General features: G+C 32.8%; 1 protein-coding gene across 3 annotated transcripts in view; it reads left to right on the forward strand.

The window, feature by feature from the left end:
• LOC118189567 (serine/threonine-protein kinase 10-like) overlaps positions 1-17,088 on the forward strand; it is a 132,047-nt gene that overhangs the window by 84,679 nt on the left and 30,280 nt on the right. For all 3 annotated transcript variants that reach the window (XM_085811483.1, XM_085811482.1, XM_085811484.1), the window contains 3 exons: positions 2,647-2,770; positions 10,165-10,293; positions 14,626-14,769. In XM_085811483.1, coding sequence (XP_085667609.1) covers positions 2,647-2,770; positions 10,165-10,293; positions 14,626-14,769 — 397 coding nt within the window. The remainder of the gene's footprint in view (positions 1-2,646; positions 2,771-10,164; positions 10,294-14,625; positions 14,770-17,088) is intronic.

The raw sequence follows: 17,088 nt of genomic DNA on the forward strand, positions 1-17,088 counted from the left end.
ACATCACGTTTCGTTTTTGCATCTCAATTAGGTTGAAACAGTCCGTTCTCAACGCAAACAGTGGCAGTAAAAAAAAAGAAGTAGAAGTAGCTACTATATTACATTAAAATAAGAACTAAACTAAATAAACATTTCAAGGAGGAGAGATGATGCAGTAAAAGGTTTACAATAAGTTATATTTTCCAACAAAATGTTTAATAAAAGAAACAAATATTAAGTGTTTCTTTTTTTATTTATTTGATACCCTTTAGATCATAACTGCTTTCTATTAAATTGAGGTTTCATATTTTTAATAGTATAATTTTTGCATGACATCTTACCAGATTTAAATTGATGATCTATAATCTGGAAGAACCCCTAATCCGGAATCGCCGAAGTTCCGACGAGTCCAGACTACGGACTTTGTACTGTATTTCATATTTCTTCTGAATGCTCATATTAGTAAAGAAATAAAATTAGCTGCTTTTTCTGTACATTCTAAATGCATTTAGTGTTTTTTAGAATAACAGAAATCCTTAATTACCATATTTGACGGCATATAAGATGCACTTTTTTTTCCTAAATTTGGTCTCAAAAAAGTTACCTGTGTCTTATTTGGTAAGGACACAGGTTAACTTTCAATACTGAATGCTATTTTTAGCCCAGATAAAGATCTAGACACACATAACTTTTTCTACATCTACATATGTGTGGCCTTCTAAATAAGGTTGCGTCTTATATGCCGTCAAATACGGTAAATCCAAAAATTCTAAAAGGAAAAGGAAATGTGTTGAACAAAGAAACTGAATACATAAAGAAAATTATTCTTCAAAGATATGTGCAGTTATTATTATGTAAATTACCCATTTTTTTTATGATTTCAGCCTTAACTATAATTTCCCATTTCTATTTCGTCATATGATAGAGTTATTGAGCCAGATTAAATTAAAATTAAATTGTATAATCTTTAACCACTAGTCCACATTATTAGTTTGAATTCGACTGTTCTTGTTTAATTATGTCACCGTGAGCTGTAATTGATTTTGTTATCATCAAAACATACCTTTATGTTACAAGTCCTTTTTAAATAAGAGGCTTATTTAAACCTTTGTCTGATATTGTAGTTAATTTCAGACATAACGATAATATGTTTCTCATCTGTCGGGAGTTTTGGACTATTTAACTTTTACCAGATCAAGTAAACCCTCATAGGTACATTGTGAAGAGGTTGACAAGTTAGGACATAAAACACGCAGGAACTAGCAAGAGCATTGGTTTGCATATTGAAACAAATCTCTAATTGTTAGAAAAAATGCTTAAAGAGAAGGACATCGATATAAACGAGCAAAAATGTCTGGGAAGGCTTCAAATTAAAATGACGGATAAATATTTTGTTGAGTGTTGTTGTTACAAAATGTAAATATTTTGTAGCTTTTAATGTGTAATTATCATAATATCATTTAAGAATCTGTGTCATAAATTACATCTATTTTAAACTGTGAAATTTTATTAGATTGTGATTTTAATAAGGCTTTTTTAACAAATATTGTTAAAAAATAAAATTTAATAGTGGTCATGTAAATCCATAATGATTAAGGATATCAAACTACCTAATTTAATTTTTTATAACTAACTGTTTACAATTAAAAATTATCTCTACATATTAAAACAAGTTATTACCTTTCATTAATGCTCACTATGGTCACAAGATAAAATATAAAAATGTAGAAATTCAAGTAAAACTTATTCTTTAGTGAGACTTAAAATAATACAAAACAACCTATCACTTCTGGTGCTTTAATGGCTTATTGGAACTTTAAAGTATATTAACTGGGTTACAACCCCCGGAACTGTACACGAAGCTACGACACTAACTGCAACAAACAGAGCCTGACTAACTTTCAACACTTTTCAACTGTGCCTACATCAGGCCTTTCAGGTTTGTTCTAATCAGCAGGTCTCTCTAGACAAGCTGCAGTGGTGACAACATTCAGTCTTTTGTTATGAATCATGTTGATTATGATCTTATTTCTCATTTTAACGTATGTCGTTTGATATAAAATCTACCTGCTATTTACTAAACCTCTAGACTGACCAAGTATGTGACAAAGTGATACACACACCCATAAAGCTAACTGTTAGTAAAACGTAAATGTCAGTTATCTTCTTTCAAATATGACCAACTATTATAAGTGTAAAATAGTTTATGCTACTTGATAAATTGCCAAAAGTTTATTTTAATCTCAAACTCATTAACAATTATATGTTAATTCAAGTTTAGTAATAAATGCATACTACTTAGTTATCTATTTTATTTTTAGTGTGGTATTACAAAAGTGAAATTCAGGCATAGATAATACTTTCAATTGAATTTATTCAGTTCCCATTTGCTCATAGGTCCTTAATTTTTTTCATTAATTGTCCTTAAAATCCTTAATTTCCATGTGCAGCAATGTGTACGAACCCTGTAAAAGTAAAAGTAAACTTTTCCTGAGGGGGGGGAATAGAGGGTTATATACACAGTTTTTCCTCAAGAATGAAACTAAAGATATTTCAGTTATTGATGAATAAACAAATAAAATTGATTGGTTAATTTTGGCATTTCATGACTGGAAAATTGTTAGAAATACATCCATTTGTGTGATTTAAATGTATATTTTATTTTAGGAAACAAGAATTGAGGGAATTAAAAATGTTGCAAAAGCAAGAAACAAAACAGTTTCAGGATTTAGCTCTGAAGGCACAGTTTAATAGAGAACAGCAAGAAAAGAAATTTGAGCAAGAAATGATGGTAAATGTGTGGTATTATCATAAATACATTTTTCGTATAAATTTGGAATATTTTATAATTTTTTAAATGCAGTTTAATAATTTTAAGATGAATGTGAGTAAAATAGTAAGCATCCCCTCCACACCCAAAAAGTGATGAGTATGAATAAAATAACAGTTAACAACTAAATGAAATTATTGAAAAGTTCAGAACATTTAGCATATTTAAATATAAGAGGTTCATACTTCTATCTAATCTTTTGAGTAGATCAACCATTTGCATTTAATTTCTGTGTATTATTTAAGGAAAACCTGCTTCTAGTCCTTCATAACAAAATATTTGATACCTTTAGCAAGTGCATTTTTCAGATCATGTGAGATTAAGTAACACAAGTAATACTTAATACAACTTTCATGAATAGAAATGAGGTTTCAACTTCATTTTCTTTATTCTGTTTTCGCTGCACATACTTCTCAGAAGTAATTGTTCCAGTCTATGATACTTATATCCTGCATATCCTGTTCTTTGCAGGATGTGACTAATGCTTATTTCTTACACCAATAATAAATAACTATTACAACTATTTTAAGTATGAACCAGCTTCTTACGAACTAAATGTTCTATTGCCAGTTGTTCTGATTTTCTGCACTTGTTCCACGTTATGTTTTTTATATGATGTATAATTTTGTTATGTAAAAATAAAATATTACCAACTTATCAGCAATATACTGCGATTCCAAGAAAAGTGGATAGTTTTGGTTTTAATGCTGAACTAATTCCAGAGGCTTATTCAGAAAAAAACAAATAGAGAACACATTGAAGCAAACAGAAAAAGATGAACACATTTTTAAACAAATGTGCAAAAGCAAACTAAATTAGGTGACACAGGTGCAAGTTTAGAATCTGTTTCTGACAATGGTTTGGAGTTTATAATCAATTCTGCATCATATAGTGATCATATCTTAATAGAATAAAATATTTTTGCAAGATTTTCAGTGAATGGTGTTTGTTTCCAACCTCGATCAAGTAGATATTCTTAATAAAAGGATTAAATATTGCCAACAGCTGATTACGGATATCTGGAAAAGATTCAGGTCAGAATGCATGGATCTCTTTCTTGATTCAAAGAATTGACCACAAGAAACAGCGATGACAAATTCAACTTCTATTATTGTCAGTGATAATGTAAAATGTACTGATTGCTTTTTAGGTCTTGTTATTGAATTGTTACTTGGGAAAGATTGCTAGTTCATCCACAAACAAGAGAGAACTCTGACCAGTACAGAAACTTTTCCCAGTAGAACTTTTCTGATACTGGTTTAAAGATCATAAAAAGGAAACAAAACATGAAAATTCCAGAATTCCAATAACAGCAGAACTCTTGGTAATTAGATAACACCTGTTGCATTAAAAACAAGGACTGAGAGGACTGTTAAATATCCTCTAAATTTGAACTTATAAAATTTTGTTTTACCCTCTGAACTTCAAAAAGATAAACTTTCATTTGTAAAAACCTGGAAATTTCAAATAGAAAATGTATATTGAGTCTTTAATTTTTAAAAAAAAATTGTATGTTTTATTATACCGTTTATTTGTGTTCCACTGATTTAAGGTGTGAGGATGTCAGATCCCTGAGTTTTAAATTATATTTAGTTTGTAATGAGTGGCAACAAGTTTTATTTTTGGAATTGTTCTTGCTTTGTGTGTTTCATTTGTATCCAGAATTGACTCATTCTGGTTGATTTTATTTTGTTATGAAATGATTCACATTGATGTGCATTTTTGTCCTTAACATGCTGGTAGCTGATGTTTTTGAAATTTCTTGTGAAAGAAGAGCAGCTGTAATCACTATTTAAAATTTGTGTAATTTAAAGGGAAAGAAAAAAGAAAATTGAAAGAAAAGGATGATAATGACTAGAGATAGATTTGTTTATCGTTATTAGTATTGTTTGAATTTTAATATATGAGTAGTGAGTAATATTTCTAAAATTTGAAAAGATGAATTGTTTAATACAGTGTTTTGTTTAATAAACATGTAGCTGAAAGTAAACAGTTGTGCAAAAATTTAGGATAGTAAGTAAAATAGTAGTTTTTAGGATAGTAAGTAATAGCTGTCTTTTTGGCGTATTTTTTAGCATACATGTCACTTTAGTCAGTTTATACAAATATGCTTTACTTGTTGGAGTAAACATGCATTAAGCTTTATATTTAATAGTCATTTCACTGAACAGATCCACTGCTGTAAAATGTAAATATTCACAAATTTTTTACCCTCATTTTATTATCATTTATTTGTAAACAGATCAAACATTATGTATGAGCTGTAAGATGATCAAACAAATGTTTTTCTATAAATTCACAAAATCATGGATGATTTGGGGACTCTTCATGGGGATACAGTTAATCAGAAAGTATCATTTTTAGTTTAAACACTAAATTAATTTTAAAATAATTTTTTGTGTGCCATTTCTTTATGATGAAAATGCATGCAAACTTAACTTCAGTGGATGGTTTATAGATTCATTTTCATGTAGTAGTACAGGAATTTGTTTTGAGATGTTAAAAAGAATATGTGTTCAATATATTATAAACTAACCATTTTTCTTGCATCGGCTCGATGCAAATATATTTGGAAAAAGTACGATAAAAAATAATTTTTTTGTATAAATGAGTAAAAAAATAATTTTGTATAATTTTTATATTAATATTTTTAACTATAGAGTCTGTTACCTGGTTTTAAAATTATACTAGTTTTTTAAACAGAAATAAGTTAGGGTTGACATATTCCATTAAGAAGTTGTTTTAGATATTAATGATGTCTATATTTCTGTGGGTGGAGGAGTTTAAAATAATATCCTTAAGAAAATAACACTTCTACACCACAAAACATTTAATGAATAATAATTGATAATAGAATACCTACAGATCTGAATTAAAATAACAGTACTGTTGCACGTTCTCGTACTTATTAGATACAAGTACAGTTCTGCATGACTTTAAGTATTTAAAATAGCTGCACGGTGCCTACTCGCGCTTGCTATTTTATAAGAGTTCTTTTATTACCACCTTCGCATAGAGTCAACATCTATCTGACATTGTCTTTCGCCTCGCTTTTGCTGCAGGCGCATAGGTGATGCTCTCTGGTGGCTGTGTTGAACTAATGGATACCACAGCTCGGCGATTCTGACTCTGCTTTCGCCCTCAAAAACACAGATCAGCAACACTGATACATCAATACAGCACCTGAAAATAAATTTAAAAAAAGGTACAAGTGTGGAAGAGCAGCATGCATTTCTAAGCAGGAGAGTCCAAGGTTTCATGTGATCAGCTGCTGTGGTTGTATTCATGGTGTCCTAATTTTTCCACCTCGTACCAGTCTTTGCCTTTCCTTCCTTTACTCGGTATGGACCGAAGAACTTTGGCCTTAACTTTAGACCACCTCTATATTGCCTTCTTTGTATGGCAACTAGGTCATTCACATTGTATACCTGTGCCTCTTTTCTCTTCTTGTTGTAAGTTTTTCTATTCTCTTCCTGAATTTTTAGGATGTTTTCCCTTGCTTCCTGTCTCATATCTTCTCTATCTTTCATCATAATATTTGTTTCTTCTTCTTCGAGAATTTTCATAATCTTTAAGTCCTCTCGGTTTCTCATTTTAATACCAGTGAGGAGCTCAAATGCAGAGCTCTTTGTGCTTCTGCTCTTAGTGTTGTTCAAGATCCATTGTACATCTCCAACATATTTGTACCACTTGGTAAGATCATCTATGGATAATTTGGATAGAACTGGAATCAGAATGTGATGAATTTTTTCCACTTGTCCATTCCCTCTAGGAATGCCTAGTTGTAATATGTGCTGGATCTTCTCTTGACTACAGTAATCTTCAAAATCTTTAGAGGTAAAATCTGCATCGCTTATTCTCAAAGGATTACCAAAAATTATTTGTTGCAGTTTCAGCTTCTGCAATGCCTCTTGAGCTGATGTAGACTTTACTAGATAGAGCTACATGAACTTTGTAAATGCATCATCCACGGTCAAGGTATGATTGGAGTTCTTATTTGTCGGAAGCAATGGTCCTATAAAATCAATATGAAAAATGCTCTATTACTATCTTTTGGTATGGGATTCAGCAACCCTTCGCCCTTATCTCGTTCTCTGTCACACAAAATACACTCTTTGCAATTTGAGATAACTTGTTCGACTCACTTTGTAAGGTTAGGAATATAAAAGTCCATTTTCAGCAGATCTTCCAGTTTAGACACTGCGAAGTGTCCCTTGTAATGAGTACTATGTATGATTTCTAGCTCCAATGCTTCCGGTACCAAAAATAACTCGCGACCACTGTCGAACTTGTATAATACACCATTCTTTACTAGGAAATCTTTCTTTAGTGCTTGTTTGACTAAGCAACTGGATACGCTCATCACTTTTTTGCACAACTGCAATTTTGGCTGTAACTTGTCCCTGAGAATAGGTAACCATCATGACAGCGTTTCTGCTTAACGCATCTGCGTGCTTCATTTGCTGCCCAGATCTGTGAACAATTTCATAGTCAAATTCTTCTAGAAGTAACGCCCATCTCGCCACTTTAGAGGTTAAATCTTTCTTGAAGATTCCACCCGCGGCCGAGCGGTAAAGTTGTTGAACACTGGTAGTTCAGTCCGTGGTTTTAATCCCGCGAACGGGCTGCTGCATGGGCGTTTTCGTGGTTTTCCCCATGTGTAACGTGTATACGAGCCAGTTTCCCTTAGAAAGTCCTCCACGAAGGCATTCCTCCCCTTAAGCAGATAGCCCTTGAGGCTTTGCCATAATGACACACTCACACACTTTCTTGAACATAGTCTTCTGCGATTATTTTTAAGTCTTGTTTTCTGATATTATTTAATAAACTCATGATTATAGTAAATTGGTATAAAATGCTACTTTACCTTGCTTGATCTGACTGAGCCCGCAGATTTTCTGTGAATGGAGGAGTTGAAGATGATATCCTTAAAAAAATAACACTTCCACACCACAAAACATTTAATGGATAATAATTGATAATAGAATAGCTACAGATTTGAATTAAAATAACAGAACCATTGCACATTCTCGCGCTTGGTAGATACAAATACAGTTCTGCATGACTTTAAGTATTTAAAATAGCTACACAATGCCTACTCGCGCTTGCTATTTTAACAGAGTTTTTTTGTTACCACCTTTGCGTGGAATCAACATCTATCTGACATCATTGTCTTTCGCCTCGCTCTCGCTGCAGGCACGTAGGTGATGCCCTCTGGTGGCTGTGTTGAACTAACGGATATCATATATATTTAACAAGTGAATAAATTATTTTATAAAATAGTAATTTCCTCACCCCTGAAAATTTATGTATGGTGTTTAGCTAAAGCCTGTAAATATTGTACAAAATTTATTTTTTAAGTAAGGTCCCTTTTGCAATAAAAATTAAATAACATACAGTTCTATTATTTTTCTGCATAATTTCTTTGTTGGTTTAGACATTTATCATAGTTAATAATGAATGTGTGCATACCTCCTCTCAGAACTCTGCTACCTGTAATGATAGCCAGCTATTCACGGTCATTTTCATTTCTCCATCAGTGTCTCAATTTTCTTAAACAATTTTACCCATTTTGATATTTTTCATTTCACTCGTATTGTAGCCATATACTTAGCAACAAATATCTTTTCATGTTTCTTGCTGTTAAGAACTGTTAATTTTCTTAAAATATTTTACCTCATGCTATAAAGTATGTTGTTAGATGATGTGAATGCATGTTTGCATTGGATATGGCACAAGGAATGCCAGGATCTTGTGTGTAACTCTTTCTCACATGCGCATGAAATTTCAAACAGTATTTACAAATGACTTTTTACTTAAGTAACATACAGTGGATGGACAAAAATATGGAAACACCTTGTGAAATGCATGTTTGAAAAGAAAGATTGATTTTAATGAAATATGAAGGTGGCGCTGGCGTTTTTGACTACTGACGCCACCTATACAACATCGTAAATGTTCTAAACAGTTCAGTTGTTGTCGGAGTACTGTTATGTGAGGTTGTCATTGCATTATGTCAGAGTTAACAGACTTCGAACGTGGGCAAATTGTTGGAGCACGTATGGTAGGTGCTTCCGTAAGCAAGGTAGCCGAGGTGTTTAGTGTTTCAAGAGGTACTGTATCGAAGATTTATTCCGCATATTTGAAAAGCGGAAAAACATCATCTGCTAAATCACAGCGCGGACGAAAGTGTGTCCTGAGTGATTGTGACAGACGATCATTAAGGGCAATTGTGACGAAAAATAAGAAGACCACAGCTGCAAAAGTTACTGCTGAAATGAATGTTGTGTTACCGAACCCTGTGAGTACCAAAACAATTAGAAGGGAGCTTCATAAACAGGGAATTGCTGGCCGTGCTGCAATTGAGAAGCCACTCATCAGTGATGCTAATGCCCGTAACAGGAAAAGGGGGTGTTTAAGTCATAAAGCCTGGACTATAGAGCAGTGGGAGCGAGTAATATGGTCTGACGAGTCTTCTTTCACATTGTTTCCCACTTCTGGCTGAGTTTACGTCTGGAGAACGCCATCTCAAGCTTATAATACAGACTGCTTGTTGCCAAGAGTGAAACATGGCGGGGGTTCTGTTATGGTTTGGGCAGCCATATCGTGGTTCTCTGCTAGCCCCATGATAACTGTGTCAGGGCACATGACTGCCAAGACTTATGTGAACATTTTGGCCGATCAGGTTCATCCCATGGTACAAACTTTGTTCCCCAATGGTGATGGTGTCTTCCAAGACGACAAAGCCCCTGTTCATACAGCTCACATTGTCCAGGACTGGTTTTCTGAGCACGAGGATGAGTTGTCCCATCTCCCCTGGCCACCACAGTCACCAGACCTGAATATTATCGAACCTTTGTGGTCTACGTTGGAACGGAAAGTGCGTTCTTGTTATCCACCGCCAACATCGTTATCTGAACTTGCCACCGTTTTGCAGGAAGAATGGTATAATATTCCCTTGGCAAACATACAGGAACTGTATTTATCCATTCCGAGAAGACTGCAAGCTGTTTTGGATGCCAACGGGTTTCCTACACCATATTAAGCAAAGAAACATGTTTTTTTAAAGGTGTTTCCATATTTTTGTCCAACCCCTGTATGTTGTATATTAATAATTATTTTATTTGTTCTAAAATTAATAATCATTCATTTAAAATGTGTGTCTTTTTTAAACATGCTTTTTAGGATATTATAAAAAACAAAGCAGAAATTCCTGAAATTCATTCAGAATTTGTAGAAGGTTTTTTGTTGTTCTTACTGGGAAGGGGGATATTTATTATATGCATATTGAATACTTTGCATTTTAAATTTTTATATATTCCTCTAACATATTAAAATTACTTTTTTCATGTTAGCTGCTGGTAAGAAATTATGATAATGACTTGGAAGCCTTAAACAGACAACAGAAGCAATTAGTTGAAAAAGCAGAACAGCAGCAAGATTTAGATTTGAAGTTTGCTTCTAAAAAAATACGGGCTGATCAGGTACATTTTTTAAAGCTTTTTCATTTATTTCTTTCATGCAATATACAGTCAAAAGTCTTTAATCTGGACTCGTCGGAACTTCGGCACTTCCGGATTTTCAATTTTTCCGAATTATAGATCATCAGTTTAAATCTGGTAAGATGGCACGCAGAAATTGTAAAATTAAAAATATGAAACCGTAATTTATGAAATAAAGAACAATTATGATCTAAAGGGTATGAAAATTTACAAAAAAAAAGGCTTAATATTTATTTGTTTACTTTATTAAACATTTCTTTCAATGCAAGTTGTTTAAGTTGCTTTGTTTTATGTGATAATACTTTCTCTTTAATTCTATAAACAGACATAATTTCTTGTTCAGTTACAAAGTTCTGCTGTTCAAGTTCTATAATTGCTGTGTCGAGAATACCGACTAATTTGTCAATCGAAATTTTTTCGTTTTCAACAACTTCTTCACTATTGGAAGCGAATTATAATGACGAGGAATTTGATTTAAATCATATTGAAGACGGAGTACATCGAGATGAAATGCTACGTTTAGTAAGAAATTATAAGCCAAATAAAATAAAAACATTTGCCCTGAAGATAAGGATAGTGCTGACAGATCAACTTCCAGCATTGATAAACGGATTTCACAATGGTTAGAGAAACAAAGGATATGCCATTATCAATTTTTTGCAGCAATTCCATTTTTTGTTTGATGGACATCGAAACATACTTTCGCTTTGTAGATCCTTTGGCAGCTCCAGCATCGGAAATTCTATTTGACGTAATCGAAAGTTCAAGCTTACTTTTATAAAAGTGTTCTAACAGTCTGCAAAAAATAATAAGCCGGATCCAATTCGAAGATTAAGGAACAACGCAATCTGCAACATTAACTGAAACAGATAATTAGATAATTTTAGCTTAGCTTATACTGTCCGTTATACATTAAAGGTATTACGCGCATGTGTAAACGCCTATGCGCATGCGTCAACGCATTATGCGTTGATGCATGCGCAGAAAGTTTGTAGCTTTGAGGTCCGGATTATGGGTGTCCGAATTAATGACTTTTGACTGTAATTTATTTTCTCTTCTTCTTCTTCATAATCTCTGCTGCCTATTACAGGCCAAGGCTGTCTCTCCAAGTTTCCTCCACTTGACCCCATTCAGCGCAATAGCCAGGGTTCGTAGCGGTCCTTATAAGAGCTTGTAAGCCCTTATATTTGAAAATAAAATATAAAGGCCCTTATAGATGCTTACTTTTTTTTAAAGCCCTTATTTATTGTTTTTAGTGCTTATTTTTTGCTTTTATTGCTTTTTTTTTTTTTTTAATGAACGCTTAATTTTTCCCGGTACCAAAGCAGAAACTAAATAAACAACTTTTCTTCCTAATATGGAATGTCAGATGGTGAATCATACTCATGGAAATAGCTTTTCCCCCTTTCTCTGCATTAACATAACCTTTGGTGTGGGCGGAGAGTATAGACAGGTGCCCGTCATTCTGTTTGTCAAAGAATTGCGAAAGCAGTAAAAATTCCCGTACATTCGGCATTCTTTTCCTCCCACCCAGATACTACACACGTTTGAATTTCTATCAAGATCTTAATAATTTGCACTCTCGTTCCGCTTGATCAGTTCATATTCGTGTTTATTATGATCATTATGCTTATATTATGAGTATATGTATGAATGTTTATAACAACATAGTTGCAGTAACTGCTGAAGTATAGTAAACTTCCAAAAATGGTTGTCTTTTAACACAGATTAGCTTTCTAAGGAATAATATTCGGAATGGCTTAAATAAAGGGAAAGTAATCGAATAGTCAAAATAATTTCATTTTTTTTTGACCAATACATTATACAGTACGAAGGTTGGGAGGTTCTCCCCTTTCTCTGCAAAATCTCGAATATTGAAACTGTTACAGTTCACTGCAAAACAAGCAAAGGACTTTTTTTTTTGGTCACTTTCCAATCTGGATTGAATGGGACTAAAAGTTCTGCAGTCTACCAACCCAAGCGAAGAATGATTCTATTCCGGAAATTTAATGCAGTCTGTTGAAAATTAGAATGAAAAACACCGCAGATTGGTAAGTCTCTTTCTTTTCCTTTATTTAGTTTTTTATTCTCCCAATATCGGCAGCTGTTGAATCCGATTGCGTAATATCATGTAGGGAAGAATTACAGCGCACGTATTGCGCACTAACGTTTGTTATATTTTGCAGAGATAATTAATTTTGATGTTCGGTCCGAGATTTGTTTATGAACACTTAAAAGAGTTTTTGCTAAGTAGAATATTTTTCTGTTCTGTTGGTTTGTTTTTATAAGATGCACGTATCAAAATGTCAAAAGTATTTATTTAGTGGAAAAATCTAAAGAATGGCATCTGTCTCTCCCCCCCCCATCCACTCCTCTTTTTCAAGTTACGCTCTACTGTCCGAATATTCACCAATTTTCAAGTATGCAGGTAGTTAAGCTTTTACTGTTAAAGGACGACTGCATGAAGCAAATTTCTGTCTTCTGATTTCAGAAATGTTCCTCTTTTTTACTTAAATTACTTTGCTTGCAATATCTGTTAATGGAAAACTGATATACGATGAAAATTTAGAAAATGTTCAGAATTTAGATTTAATTTAATTAAATATCAATATGAGTGGAAAAATAAATTGTGTTTAATATTAAGTTCCAAGCAAATAGAATAAATATGCCTTATTATTTTTTATTTCCTCTATATTGAACTGAAATTTCATCATTAAATCTTGTAATATAGTTTAGTTCTGCATAGTTTTTTTCCCCCTCTCATTGTAAACTAGTTCTGTGAATTGGACTGTTATTTAAAATTTAAAGTAATTATTTTCCATGGTTGAGGTAATGCTTATTCTCTCTTAATAAAAACTGCATTTCTCATATTTTAAATTACGAGTCTAATTTTTAAGGTTATGCAGTTGTGTATAATGTAATTAGACAGGTGCTTATTTTTTGTCTTAAAATGTGCTTGAAAAGTGCTTATAGGTGCTTATTTTTTTAACTAAAATGTGGCTATAAACCCTGATAGCCTTCCATCGACTAACTCCAATAATTTATTTTCTCACATATCACAATTATTGTTCCTTTAGTTTATTAAATACCAATTTTAAAAGTACAGTTTTAAGCTATGTTTATTTCCTTAAACTGTATTTATTTGCAGCTAACTGCAAAATATTCTTTTCTATTTACTTTTCCAGTTTCTCATAAAACATACTTAAGTTTTTAATACTATTTTTGAAAGTGATTAATTGAATGGTAAAAAGTGCTTGATTTATTTATTTCCTTGTGTGAAGTAAAGGAAGTATTGTAATCACAAAAATTTCTGGTATCATACTTCAATGAAAACATTCAATTTTGATCGCTCTTCAATCCATTTGAAGGATGTTTTTGCATGTCATTTGTACAACTGGACAGAATAAAGGACTTTTTCCCCCAAAACACATTGTAGAATGAATTTAAGACTAATGTAACACGTAGTTATACACCTCCATTTTTGTTTGTATCAGGCTGCACCAAAATGTAAGTATACATATACCCACTGTGCTACCTAGCTTTGTTAGCTCAGCTTTTTTATTTTTATATGTTGGTAAATTATGCATTTTTTGCTTTAATAGTGATTGAATTATGTTGTTATGTTCTGTTTAAGGTTTTTATGCCTTTAGTTAATCTGCAGGCAATATCTCTAGAATTATCAATAATTTAAAAGTTGTTTAAATGCTACTAAGCATAACAAAGCCGCCATTTGTTTACATTTGAATATCTTAATAGATTAGTAAATTAAGTCAGTTTTTGCATCAACTTCAGTGCCTTTCTGCAGAATGGGACCAAAAGTAAATTTTCAATTTTGTGCACCAAAAAATCTGTCTTCCAGCCTGCTGGCCAAATTTCTTGTTTTTCCGTGGAATAATTATAAGTGTAAATTTTTTTAATTGTTTTTTAACTGTATTTGGTATTTGTGTGCATTTTACAATTTTTAATAAAGATGTTTTGAGTTTTTATGTATTTTTGCCTTTTTGCAAAGTGAGAACTGAATTAATTGAATGAGAAGTATATCTCTAATGAAATTTGATTAAATAAGTTTAAATGAAATCCAGTAAAATATGTGTATAGTTAAATAGGCCATATAAGGAAGTCATGTGATGACCGCATCAGATTTGTTACATTTAAGATATAGTGAAAAAAATTATCATTATTTCATTATTTATTTTTTGCTTTATATCAAATTTTATGTGAAAATTACTCAAATTTCTTTTAAATGTAAATGCTGTTAAATTATTTATTTGTAAATGATGCGATTATTATAAAATTTATTGTATTCTTTTTTAGGAGCGTGAAATCAAAGCTTTCCGCGAATCTTTAAAAAATGAATTCAAATTTCTAAAGCAAGAGACTGATACATTACCAAAAGACAAACGAAAAGATGTTTTTAGGGTTCGTCGAGAACAAATGGAACTGGATCACATTGAAAGGGTTAGCACACTTTCATATCTTTTTATACTTAGTATTTGGTTATACATTAGGATGTGTTGCAAGCATCACTTGGCATATTTTCAATTTTTATTTTTATCACTACCAGATATTGGCCGAGTGGCTAAATATTACTGGCAGTTTGCTCTGTCTTTGATTCTTGTAAGTAGAGCAAGCTAGATGCATGATCTTTTCATTGTTTTTATCATGTATAATGAAAATATGGATTTGTTTCTCTTAGAAAATCTTTCACTAAAGCATCCTTGGCAGATAGGCCCAGAGTGCTGTGTTGTATTCAGATAATCCAGTCTTATTCTGTGGCAATGTTTTTGCTGTGAATTTAAAGGCATGTGTACTTGGATAAACCAAAAAATATGATTCTTTTCTAATTCAGCATTTTACCAATAATATATTTTTAATATTTTCAGTATGACTTTTGTTATAATGTCAGTATCCAGGTTTTTAATCACTCGATGGTTTTCAATGGTTGTTGAAAAAGTCTGTGTGATTTTCTTTTGTGACTAAATTAAAAACTGCAACTTTCAACAGCAAATTATTTTTACTTGTAATCTGATATTTTGTATGCTTCTGAATTCTTCAAGTATAGTGTATTATAAAGTATAGTGACAGGTATATTATGCTGTATACCTGTCACTATACTTTATAATACACTATACTTCAAGTATAGTGACAGGTATATTATGCTGAAATTTCAACATAATATGAAAATAGATTTTTGTAAATAGTTAGATAGTGTTTATATTTGTAATTTTTGCTAAAACAATATTGTTTAAAGCAGCTCTGCTGTATTTTTTTCTTGAGGTTATATGATTTCAGTACAATCTTATGCTTGGAATCACACCAAGAGAGTGACGGAGGCACTTTTGTCAGGTAAAAAAAAAAATGAGAAAGGGCACAAAATTTACAAGTGTAAATATTAATTGTTAATGTAAACATGATGGAAAAAAATTGAGATGCAATTTTGAAATTTGCTCAGATATTATAATCAGTCAGTATATTTTTGCTTACACTGGTGTGCAAAAACTAAGGATGAGACTTTTTTTTTTCAGTATAGCACTGTGCAAAATCTTTCTAAATCAACACAAATAATACCATAAGAGCCCCAAGACATAAGAACATGGGTAATGTTAGCAAAACTCAAATCAAAATATCCTTTTGATTTCTTTTTTGGGAAGTTTTTCTTTATTAAAAGGACTTTATTGAAAAAGTAGCATGGAGCACAATGTGACAGAAGGCCAAAACATCCATCTGACAAGTGTTCTGCAAGAAACAACTAGCCTTTAATAGGGGATATGATCTGAGTGCTGGGCAGGTTTCACATTGTCTGTCCATGCTGAGTATGAGGTTGTCAATGAGTTGTTGAGGAAATGCTGCCCATTCGTCTTGTAGCACAAGTTGCAGCTCCAGAATTGTTACTGCTGATAAGTTGCATGCTGCCACATACCTCCATAGAAAGTCTCATACATTCTTAATATGCTTTATATCTGGAGACTGTGTCAGCCAATACATGCATTCAATATCCTCACTCTCCAAGGGTTCTTTGACAACAGTTGTGTGATGAGGAAGAGCATTGTCATCCACGAAGAGGAACTGAGGACGCATAGTACATCTGGAAAGACACATGTAAAGAAAGAGAACCTTGCTACAATAACAGGCCCGAGAAGATGTCAAAGTCGAGATGGCTACCAAGCATGATGCCTTCCCAAACGAGAACTCTGCAACCTCTGAACTAGCCCTTTTGATGATATTGGAGGAGTTATTGCATGTTCCCCCACTCTCTCCAAATGTATATGTGTCTAGAATAGCTACTCAGTCTAAATCTGTTCTCATCCGTAAAGAGTACTTGACCTCATTAATTATCTGTCCAATTCTGGTTGCCTTCTTCAATGAGCAGAATGGTATACACCGTACAGGTCGTCATGCGAACAGACCCGCATTGTGTAGCCATGGTAAAATGCAATATCGGTAATCTAGTCACCTATTCCATGTATCTTAGATTTCTCTTGCTGTCTGTCACCTTCTTGCCTGTGGGGCAATATACTGGTCATCCACTCCCGTGCTTGCTCATGGGCGACCACTGCTGAACAGTTGTTCCTCTAGTTTGAAATGCTTTCCAAATTTGTGAAATGATTCTGTGATCAATCTCGAGCTCCACAGCTACACTTGTCACACTTCGATCTTCCTCAGTCTTTTCAGTTATTCGACCTTGGGTAAAATTATCCAGATGTCATCTTACAGATTGTTTGACATTTCACACTGAGGCAGCAACTCGACGCCATGTAAACTAATATATGCCATGCA

This window comes from Stegodyphus dumicola, chromosome 2, assembly GCF_044657685.1.
Source record: "Stegodyphus dumicola isolate Sdum_Otavi_A_Nest chromosome 2, ASM4465768v1".
In the NCBI taxonomy this organism is placed as follows: Eukaryota; Metazoa; Arthropoda; class Arachnida; order Araneae; family Eresidae; genus Stegodyphus; species Stegodyphus dumicola.